Source organism: Macadamia integrifolia, chromosome 2 (genome assembly GCF_013358625.1).
Source record: "Macadamia integrifolia cultivar HAES 741 chromosome 2, SCU_Mint_v3, whole genome shotgun sequence".
Taxonomy (NCBI): domain Eukaryota; kingdom Viridiplantae; phylum Streptophyta; class Magnoliopsida; order Proteales; family Proteaceae; genus Macadamia; species Macadamia integrifolia.
In genome coordinates this window covers 27,284,819-27,296,698 of record NC_056558.1, presented here as the reverse complement: position 1 = coordinate 27,296,698, position 11,880 = coordinate 27,284,819, and the positions used below count along the sequence as shown (strand labels likewise).

At 37.8% G+C, this 11,880-nt stretch overlaps 2 protein-coding genes across 4 annotated transcripts in view; both read right to left on the bottom strand.

The window, feature by feature from the left end:
* Positions 1 to 492: 492 nt before the first annotated feature.
* LOC122062314 (mediator of RNA polymerase II transcription subunit 6) overlaps positions 493 to 11,880 on the bottom strand; it is a 16,944-nt gene continuing 5,556 nt past the window's right edge. The window contains exons 4-6 of one of the 3 annotated variants that reach the window (XM_042625915.1): positions 10,726 to 10,835; positions 4,569 to 4,687; positions 493 to 952 (exon numbers count right to left, since the gene is read on the bottom strand). In XM_042625915.1, coding sequence (XP_042481849.1) covers positions 799 to 952; positions 4,569 to 4,687; positions 10,726 to 10,835 — 383 coding nt within the window. In that variant the 3' untranslated portion in view covers positions 493 to 798. Of the gene's footprint in view, positions 953 to 3,418; positions 3,534 to 4,568; positions 4,688 to 10,725; positions 10,836 to 11,880 lie in introns of those variants that run through there. The other 2 variants (XM_042625916.1, XM_042625920.1) reach the window with 2 other exon arrangements.
* Positions 2,758 to 3,192, bottom strand: LOC122062343. The gene has a single exon (XM_042625933.1). The coding sequence runs from the start codon at positions 3,180 to 3,182 to the stop codon at positions 2,913 to 2,915; it is 270 nt and encodes an 89-aa protein (XP_042481867.1). The 5' UTR covers positions 3,183 to 3,192; the 3' UTR covers positions 2,758 to 2,912.

The window sequence follows — 11,880 nt, the reverse complement described above, 5'->3', positions numbered from 1 at the left end:
TCTGGCTCCTTGAACAAGGATGAATTTCTCAAGAACACCTGGACAGCTAAAGAGACTCAAGCCATGGCTTCTTCCCAGTGGGAAGATGCAGATGGGCGACGGGGCGATGGAGGGGGAAGGGATAGAGTAAACAGAGACAGATAGGAAGGGAAGAGAGGGAAATGGAGAGAGGGGAAGGAGATGTAGAGATGAATTTACGAATTCTACCCCTCTACTTTAACTCATCCAAACAATTTAAGAGAGTAGACTAAAATATATTGAACTGAACAGTTTCACTCTTCATAGTAACGTGTAGGACCAATGATAAACAATTGAATCAATTAATTGGTGGCTTAACAACCTTTTTTAAATAAGAAAAATAGCCCAAAATTGCTGAACAGAAAATGAGACCATACATTGGATTATTTTACACCTAATGATCAAATCAATAACTAGTTGGATCTTTCAATTAGCTGGCCATAACTTCTCCCCAATGGATGCCCAAAAAAGATATTGAAAAGCAGAAGATATGTACTTCTTTTCTATGTAGTCACTATTCTTAAGTCAACAGATTCATCTCATAAAAATTTACATATCTCACTACAACAAAGGCCATTTAATTTAGATAGAAAAGAAAAGGAAAGGCCTTACAGAAGAGTTTAATAGAAATTACAGTGAGGGCTCTACATCTTCTACGTTAGTTTTCAAGTGAAGGCTCCATTGACCTATATCATATCATTTAGTTTCTTGACCCTACTCTGTAAACCTTTCCCATCCGCATTTTGGGTTGGGGGTGGAAATCAATCTGTACCTAAAGTTTCATCCTTTTCGATGGACCTTGGTCAATAATGGGATCAAGAGTAGGAGGTTGTGCTTCTGCTGCTTGCTGTGTTTCAGGGCCTTTCTCTGCTTCAGGTGCCACGGGTGGAGCATAACCTTCAGGGAAAGGAGGTGGTGGTGGGGCTGGTGGGAGCTGCACAAAATATATTAGAACACATGTTAATTGTAAACTTCCATAAAACAATTTAAAAGAATTTGAATAATAGATCAAATTCATTTACTAGCTCAAATTTGGCAATCCCATGTGGGTACTAGCAGCTATATCATTGACTCTTGAATCACAGTTGAGATCTAAAACTTGGTACAGCCAGTAACAAGAGAAACCACTACGAGTAATAATACTTGGATGCTCTTCCCACTACAGATCAGCAGCTTAAACGGAACATCCAGGTCCATTCCAATTGTTGTTTCTATTGGCCGGGGCTAAAGAGTAGTATCCACTTATTCATTTATTGCAGCATTTCTTTTCAGATTTGGAAGGATGTTATCTCCTTGTGGTCTTCCTCCCTCCCTATAGGCAGCAATACTTAGGTAGCTAATTTTTGGCGGAAGTGATAACAATGGAGACATTGGAAAATTGGCTTTCTGTGCTACTGTGTACCAAATTTGGATGGAGAGAAACAACAGATTATTTCGGAACAAAACTAGAACAAGACCAATGATCATCTGAGACACCAAGTCAGTGATACTGGATAGATGTTGTTCCACTACCTTCAAAGGCAAAGAGTGCCCCCGCAACAGCAGGTTGATTGATTGGTGAGGGGTAAGCATGTGCTATGGACTAGGTCTTGTTTATCTTTAGTTATACAGTTTCCTGTAGTATTTTCATTCCCTTTGGCATGAGGCTTCTTGCTTCTTACATTCTTTCTTTCTTTCAAATAATATTCTTCCATCTACCAGGGGAAAAAAAAAAAACTACAGAGTAATAATATCATCACTCTCCCCTGTTTTTAATTATATTATTCACATAAATTAAAAAAAAAAAAAAAAAAAAAATCTCTCACTTGTCATTTTACAACAGGAGATAGAAAGATCATTAATTTTGCCCCATAACTCATTAAAATATTACTTACTCCCTTTTATTACCATACTTATATGCTTAATCGAAAGAATGTACGCCAAACCAGCAAAATTTGCCAATATCGTGCATTGGTCAAATTAACTGCTCTGTTTCCTTTCTTGATGGACTTATTTTTCTATAATTGTTTAAAGGGCAATTTGCAGCGCCATCCCCTGGAGAATGCCAGTATTATAGCAACACCCCCTCTCTTTCACCAAATTAGACTTACATTCCCTACTGTCAGTCACTGTTAAGGAATATACCTTACATGCTGATGTCAGCTGCTATATTTTATTTTAAATACCAAAATACCCTTACTAAATGTGAAGTACCTAAAATACCCATAAGTCCCATCCCCAAATCGATAGTTATTGTACCTTGACCCCAAATCATTTGGACCACCGGCGATCGTTCAGAGCACCGGAGATCACGGCGGTGACGATGTGATCCCACCTTTGGAAAGGTTTCCTTGAGAAATCCCACCACCATTTGAGGAAGGAGATGGTCTGGCTGCTCTCTGTTTCTCAAGCGTTGCAGTACCGGATGACTACTATTATTCTCAGCGAGATTCTAGTTTATTTTTCTTGTTTACACCTAGTGATGCAAATTCAAAATTTAAAATTGAAAATTCTAATGGGCGATGCTCCTCCAAACGGTAAGAAAAAAGACCAGATTCTATATTGACTGTACTCCGTCTTCCAGCCTGTAATAGCTAAGGACCGTCTGAACCATCGCGATCAGGTTCTGGTGCGACGAAACCACGCCCTTGCTGGCACCGATGGTGGCAGACGAGTACAGTAGCGTGGCCGTGTCGTCTTTTTTTTTTTCCTTGGGTCAAACATCTTGTGGTTTTACTTCAGAAGAAAACATAGATGGACATCAAACCAACTCATTACAACCATCCATTTACATTGACAAGGTTCAACCTCAAAACAAGCTGCACTCATTGTCACAACACAATGGAAATAACAATAGCAATACCACGATAATAGTGAAGACCTCAAGAATTATTCACTAATTGGAATCATTGGACTCATTTTGGGCTGATGAAGAAGTCGTTAATCGAAGGCATCATTTGAGGGGTTTTGGTGCGAACGAACTTCCTCAAACCATGTTCCACATACACTTCTCCTTCTGAATGGTTATCTAACACTCCAACAGCTTTATTCTGTTTGTTTACCCTAACTTCAGAATTGATCCAGATGTTACGGACTAACTGAAACCCGTAGATTCTGACAGCAACCCCAACAACAACGAATAGAGGATAGACCTCAGGTCGCAACCAACGATTCACAGAAGCCATGGAGAACCACTACAGAGAGAAGGGAAGGAAAACCCAATATGTGAACGGAGTCTAGTGGAAGACAAGATGCAACCTCAAACATCCAATAGTCTCACTCGTTCCCTGACTCGGTTTCCGAGTTGGCTCCAAGGAGGAGAACAATGTTGCCCTTTTGAACACCCATCTCGAACAGACAGGAGGCGACGGAATCAACCGCACGCTAGACTTCGGGGAAGGTGAGGTAGCGACCAGTGGCAGTGTCAATGAAGGCGATCTTACCATTGTGGGCACGGGAGGAGATGAAAGTGGTGACATCCAGTGATTCGTTGCAGGGAAGAGCTATGGGTTTCCGCCGTTGTCGCTGTGTTCATACTGAATATCGGAGGTAAAACCTGAGTTTTAGTGAATAAATAGGGCATAACAGTCATTTCAACTTTTCATTTAACGGAGATTGACAGTAGGGGGTTTGAGTCTAATTTGGTGAAAGAGAGGGGGTGTTCCTATAATACTGGCATTCTCCAGGGGGTGGCGCTGTAAATTACCCTTGTTTAAATGGACTTTAAAACTAAATAAACCTTTACTTAAGGTTAATTTTGGTCATAGATTTGGCTAATGTTCTTATAGCGCCAGCTGCCATCCTGGCTAAAGTTACTAGGTGACAAGTGGGTAAAGGTTCTTGTATCATGGATTAGTGCAGGTAAAGAAACTAGCACAAAAGCGTAGGATTAGATTAGCATCTTGGAACATAGTAACTTTAATGGGAAAAATTTAGAATTGATAGATATAATTAGAAGAAGAAGAATCGAAATAGCTTGTACAAAAGACTAGATGGAAGGGTAAAAAAGCCAAGGAATAAGATGACTATAATAATGTAGGACTAGATTGGACACCCAACTAGACCCAAATATGCAACAACTTTTAGACTAAAGAACAACCAAACCAGTCTCAAATAGGTAGCAGAAAATCAGACTTGAAACACAGTCCAGAATTACTATCGGTCTCTGGAACAGTCACACAGAGAACAAATAGTATAGCAGCAGCCCTTAGAATTATACCAGGGATAAAATAAGACCATTAACAGATTTGAATAACAGAATACACAATCTGCAGTCAGGAATCAGCAGCAACACTAACAGAAATATCAGCTTCAGGAAATAGCAGTTTCAGTCCACTAGAAGACAAAAAAAAAAGGAGATTTTGAATATCTCTTCAATAGCTGAGCAGAATCAGCCAATATGTGGATCGAACCTCACTGGAATAGGGAGGAACAATCGAACAAAAATCTGGCCCAATCGGAAGACCAGATCAGGTCCTTCCAGCAGGGGCGGATACTCTGTTTTGCAGAGTTTTCTGGGCAGCAGAAATTTAAGATATAAATACCTGGATTGATGAGCAGCAGTAGGATACCTGAGGAAGCTTGGAAAGGAAAAGAATACTTGAAGAATGAAGATCCTCCTGGGCTTCACACCGCAAGGAGGCGTTGGATCGAACACCAACCCATCACTGTGATCAGTCACACAGAAGTTCTCTTGCACAGAAAGCAGCAGCAGCAACAACAAAAAAATAGTTTTTGTCAAAATCGTGGCTCATAAAAGAGAGCTCTTCTTTATTTATAATGATGGGGAGGGTTTACAAATAATAGCAACTTAGAGTTACTAAAAACTGATTACAAGAAGTTACTAAAAATTGGAAATTGGAATCTAATGAAAATAGAAACTAGTCTTGACAGAAATTAGAAATTAACAATGACTTGAAATTATAAACTAATTTAGGACTTCAAAATAGAAACTAAATAACTAATTAGTAACCCCATCAGTAGCCCAAATCGTGGGCTGACTTGGACCAGATCTGGGTCGACCCAGTTAGCCACTTGGGTTGACCTTGGTCTTGGTTCTCCTTGTGTAAATCCTGGTCGGTACTGCATCAGCTCTATAAACTTTGAAAACTGGGGATATAAATAATAGAAGTGGGGCAGGGATAGTAGTAGTGACAGAGATTTTAAAAATCATGCTGTAGATGTTAAAAAAATTGGCGATAGAATAAATATCCATTAAGCTTATGTTAGAAAAAGTGGTAATCAATATAATTGTGTTTACACACCAAATAGGATTGGATGACAATGCTAAGAAACAATTTTGGAAAAACATGGCACCATTTGACAACGTTTCGTTTTTGCCGTTTCTGCATTTTCTTATTCTCAGAAACGGAGAAACAGCCTAAAAAGTGTTTGATAAAGTTGTTCTGTTTCACCCGTTTCTAGAAACATAAATCAAAATTTATGCCTATTTACAATTCTAGAAATGACTTTGACGAAACAAGTCCGTTTCGTCGTTTCTAGAAACGAATTTGAGAGAAAAAAAAAGAGGTTGTTGTGCCCGATAAATCTCTTTGTTGGGAATATCCCTCTCCATAAAGATTTTAATGATAACAAACAAGTAGTATTCTAACAACTATCTCTCTCTAAGTGTCGTATAAGGGATCACATTGTTGAAGCATAATGTAAATCACATCATTAAAGCTCAAGACGCAAAGTGGCATTAAAGATTTAGAAGAACTCAAATTGAAGAATTATTGAAGAGTTCCAAGTGGCATTGAAGATTAGAAGAAATCAAATTGAAGAATTTGAAGTATTATTGAAGATTTCGAAACTTCTAAATTAAGTTGTAATTCACACACTCCCACACGCACTACACTCATGCATGTTAATCATGGAAAATGGTTTTAAATCAACCCAAGGTATTTTGACCTTTTTGTGTGATTGTCAGGCAGTCAAAACACAAAACAGAGATCAACCGAAAACTGCCGCTTTACCTCTGTGATGATTTTTCCATCAGAAAATGCAAACAGTAGCCATCCGGAAACTTTCGGATGGAACCGGAAACTGCCAGATTTAACCGGCAATTGAACCGGCTAGCCAGATCAATTCCGAATCACATGACTGTGTCTTGATCAGCCCACAAAGAGCAACCGGAAACTTCTGGTTGGAAGCGACAATTGCCGGTTGACCTTCAAAGACTCCCAATGGCTATATAACGGCTATATTTTGAGTCTAACGGCTAGTTTCATACAACTGAACTAGGAAGTGGCAACTGCCGGTTGAGAAAATTTCTATCTGTTAGAAATTATTCTCCTTCCAAATTGGGTGATTTTATTACCCTAATTAAGCCTAGTCTCTCCCTATATAAATACCCCACCAATGACTTTAATAAAAAAACAACTAAGAGAGCTCTTAGCCATCATATTAAAGTCATTTGTAAAGATCAACAGTTGCTATTCTTGAGTTCACTCACTGAAGTCAAACACCTTCTCCAAGAACTCAAGAACTTTAGTAAAGTCTCCATCATCAGTCCATATTCAAGGGAGACTATAAAAGGTGCATTCAAACATATATTTGCATATTCATTCTTGCATGCACCGCACGAGGTAAAACTCAGACAATTTTATTCCACTTGTTTATTTTATTACTTTTACATTTTCCTAGACTATAATTAGGATTGTGTAAGGATCCTCTTATCCTAAAAAGAGTTAGGTGTCTCTCCACCGTTAAACAGGATTGTAAAAATGTGCCTCTCTACCTTGAAGGAGATTGTAAGGATACTCTTGTCCTAAACAAGATTCTGTAAAGGTTTTCTTCCCTACCTACTATACTGAAAAGGAGAACTAGTGGAATACCTTATAAGTGGAACTTGTAGGGAGTGGACTAGACTCGGATTGAGTCGAACCACTATAAACCTTGGTGTCGTGTGATTGTGATTATTTTACTATTCCGCAGTTTTTTAATTTGCAATCACATTTGGGAACCATTAATAAAAAATGTTTAAATTTCACTAGGATAACATATTCCCCCCCTTTAGGTTATTTCACTCTCAACTATTTAAACCTAAGAAGAGGCAACCGAACCCTCTCCCCCTGTTGGGCATCCGATGATACTATTGGGTTTTTTTTGTGGCATTATGTCTGCAAAAAACGTTTCGAGAAACAAGTTTATCAAACACCAAAAAATCTGTTCTTGTTTCCGGAAACGTGAAAATCCGTTTCTGCTGTTTCTGTGTTCTGTTGTTTCTAGATACAGAAACAGCAGAAATGTTATCAAATTGTGCCATAGATAGTTTAGTTCAAGGAACTAGTCAAGGAGAAAAGACTACTATAAGGGAGGTCTAAATGGACATTTTGGAAGAGATAGTAGAGGTTATGGAAGTATCCATGAAGGATACGGTTTTGGAGAAAGGAATGAGGAGGGTACTTCAGTTTTAGAATTTGTTGTTGCTTATCAATAATAAACACATGCTTTGAAAAGGACATTTAATAACCTTCAAAAGTGGCCAAAATAGTAACCCAATAGATTTCTTTCCAACTTGAAGGACCGATATGTTATTATGTAAAAAGTGTAAGGTTATACAAGGGGAGCTTAATATGTTTTAAAATATTAGACCGTATGAAATGTGAGATTATTTGCCGTCGAATAAGATCGAGGAACTTAAAATAAGAAAATTTGAAGATATTTACTGAAAAATTAATAAAACAAGGAAGGTGGGATTTCGATGGAACACTAATAGAATGTGGAATGAGATGGCTACTTATATTATTAAATGTAACTAAAGAAGTTCTAGGAGAATCTAAAGGAAAACGAATTCATCTAGGGAAACTTAGCGGTGGAACGATGAAGTTCAAGATCCTTGATGTAATCTAATTATAATTGGAAAATCATTATACACTATTATACATATCTTTAATAATGTCTACAAATTTACTTGAAACATTTCTATTCTTTAATACTTGCCAATTAACTCTTTAAGGACTCTATCATAAGTTTTTTTCTAAGTCTACAAAGATCACATAAAGATCCTTATTATATTCTCTAAATCTTTCTATTAGTCTCCTAAGCAAATAAATAGCTTATGTGGTGGATCTTGCTCGCATAAAACCAAATTAGTTATCCAAAATATTAGCTTCTTGTCTCAGGCAGATTTCAATTTCTCACTCCCATAATTTCATCATATGACATAAGTTTTATTCCTCTATAATTATTCAACTTTGACTATCACTTTTAATTTTAGGGTGCTTTACATCAACCTCCCCTGGCGTTTGCCTATATTACATCCTCCCCCCTAAAAATCTATTTATTACATTTAAACCCACTCAAACTAACATTGTGAGAGACATGTTAGTTCTGAAATAGAAAGGCCGATTTTACCCCTCCTCCTCCTCCTCTTCTTCTTCTTCTTCTAACACCGTAAGGGCTCCGAGACCGGTTCCCAGGTTAACGACCGGCCAACCTTGCTAGAGGATCTGATTAGCGTCACTGACCAACAGAGATTTACACTGTTAACAGAACAATCTTCTTTTTCTTCTTCTAACACCGTAAGGGACATTCAGAGAAGGCACTGATAGAATGCTTGCAGAGGGGAGAGTAGATTCCCACTGATAACCAAATTTGTAAATATTCAGATCAGAATCCAATTTAAAATGTTTTCTCATAATGGCATTTGGGGTTGGAGGAATATTGAGAAGAGTACAATAATTCCTTTCATTTCATATGAAGGAAATAGCATGTAATAGATAAATACAATCTTCTCATGTTTTAAGTTGGAGAGATTTAGAAGTAGGGATTTAGCCAAGTCTAAGTGTGAAGGCTAGCGCTTGGATGCACGCAGTACGTACACATTTTTGGCCTTTAGGTAACAATTCCATTGACGAATCCAAAAAATCGGAGAAGATTTCAAGTTGATCACAGTCGATGATCCACCAGAAAATTTCCTCCATCGGTAATCTCAAAATTAGACGAGAAGGATTTAGTGACTGTTTTGATTGATCCGGATGACCCTGTTGCACTCCCATTCTCTTCGGCGACAACTGGGTTGCATAAAGCTGTGATCTTGACACATAAGAGTTTAATTTCAAGAGTTGCACAAGAAGTCGATGGAGAAAATCCGAATTTGTACTTGAAATCAAACGACATTGTTCTCCATGTTCTTCCTCTGTTTCATATTTATTCTTTGAACTCTGTTTTGCTCTGTCATCATCCTTCGTCCAGCTTCCATCACTCCAATCATTCAACCTCTAACCACATCCATCTCTCCCTTGCTGCTCTCCGCCATTAACATCCAAACCGGCCCTCTCTGCATCTATCTCTCTCCCGCCACTACCATCATTCTTTGCCTAGCATCCAACATCCCAATCGTTCAACCTCTGACCACATCCATCCTCCATCCCTCCCTTGTTGCGTTCCTCCATCGACACCTCCACTCGGTCCTTGATGTCCTCTCTGCATCTATTTTTCTCCCACGGCTGCTTTGTTGTTCATTGTTGCAAGGAGAGAGAGAGAGAGAGAGAGAGAGAGAGATGGGGGTTCCACCACGCAAGAGAAGAAAAGGAGGTGGTGCAGCATGAAATGGTCCTGCAGCCATTTCCTGAAGGCCAAAAAGGTGGCAAAGGCAGCCAAGCAGTGGTGGTGAGGCAAGTAGGCTTGATAAGGAAACATTTTTAGATCCCATCATAACAGTAGGTTCTCAAAAACTTACAGAGAAAAAGGGATTATCTTCATTTCAAGGAGAGGATGTGTTAGTTGTATTATTCCTACATTGATTCTGAGTAGGACAATCCATTTTATCATATAAGAAGAAGAGGTAAAATCGTCTTTTCTATTTCAAAAACTAACACCTCTCTCAAGGTGTTAGTTTGGGTGGGTTTTAATGTAATAAACGGATTTTTAGGGGGAAGGATGTAATATAGGCAAATGCTAGGGGAGGTTAATGTAAATCACCCTTAATTTTATAAATTGAAACCACAATCCTTCTCCATTCATCTGACATTTTTCTTGTGCCCAAAATCTTATTAAAAAATTTAGTTAGCCAAGTTATTCCACAAATTTTTAAGTTTTTCCACACTTCTATTGGAATACCATCTAGGCCCATTGCTTTACTTATTTTCATCTTCTTTAAATATTTTTTTTTTTTACTTTAGACACATTAATTTTTTTGTATATACCGAAGACTTGTGGTTTCTTGATGGTTATTACAACTTTAACACTATTGTGTGTATCGTTTTCATTTAATAAGTAGTAAAAACAGTTTTTTCATCTCTTTTTAGTATCCTCATCACTTATTAGTATGTTATCATCTTCACTTTCAATGCAGCTAATATAGTTAAGACGTCTACTTTTCATTTCCTTCATTTTAGCTAGTTTATAGATATTCTTTTGCCCTTCCTTTGTGCTCAAATTGTTATAGAGATGACTGTAAATTATATTATAGGGCATTTATCATATAAGAAGCATGATAATATAGTTGTGTTAGGAATGCCTCCTTTTATTTCTACAACAAAATACTCTAAAAAAACTTTGGAAGCAAGAATATAAGCTCCAAAACCTAAATGCAAAAGTTAATGCCACCATTCCCTTATAAGTAATGTCCCTAAAATAACAATAAGACAATTAATAGTTTCGCCTACCCTAAAAGTACAACAGACCAAGTTGTTTACCCTACATCTCTTATATTTTATATGATTACTTTCTGGAATAACTCTAATTCACAATGGACACTATCAAACGAAAAATTCATGTTACCTTGCGCTGTAATGCTGCAAGAATGTGATCTACCCTTTTGACTTCCTTGAAGTCAATTATCTCCTTTCCAACCTTTGGTTCAATTGCTGAACCCTCATTTTCAGCATCAACTGCAACACAAACAACAAAAGAATTGCAATGAAATTATAAACCAAAACATTGGCCACAACCAGCAACGTACAACTTATCGCCATTCACAGATGGCCCCTGAAAAAAGAGAAAAATTAAGATTTCTATAAACACAACTCTGAGAGTGTCAAGTAGATACATTTAAGCCTAATTGTAATCAATCTATAATTATGGTCCAACATTTAGTGTTGCTGTGTTTAATGTAAGACTAGGATAGGTAGACTAACCAAGCCTTCAACTGCAGGATTTTTTTATTAGAAGAACAACCAATATTACCCAAAGTAGGGCAGCAATCAACAGATCAGAATTATGGAGGTCTCAGGTGTAAGGGAATCGATTACGAAACCTACAGGAATTCTGGACAGAATTGAGAGTGATTGATTCTAATACCTGTAGAGCTTGGACAGGTCTGTAGTACCTTGGATACTTGAGGGAGGAAGAAGAAGATAAGCTAAGGAAGAGGACCTCTCGGGCTTCACACCGCAAAGAGTCAATTGGACCAAACATCAATTCCACCAGCCTTGATCAAACACAAGACAACTCTTCATGGAGAATACAATAGCAGCAGCCATTAATTTTTTTTTTAATCAACTAATAACTTGACTCCTAAGGAAACAAATACAACTCAAATCAAACCCAACTTAAAAAGGAAACTAGCTAGTAATCCCGTATACAACCTTAAAGTCCCTCTTTTAGGCCCATAAAAGTGGTCTATTACACTCCAAACCACATGGACTGAAGGCCCAACACATATACAACCCAACCCTAGACTTATTCCTAATAAAACAAGCCTAGTTTGGTGAAGAATCTGTATTAGTGTTGTAACAACATTGATATATCATGAAGCTCAGCATGACCTAATAAGTGATAAGCATGATTGCAACAACCAGATCAACATAATATTCTCTATAGTTTGAAGCAAAGTAAAGGCTTGGCTGCCCAGGAATTAGATAGCAGTGACAATTCGAAGGCCAACAACCACTGCCCAAGGAATTGTTGCAATACCAGGGAAATGGCAATCAACCC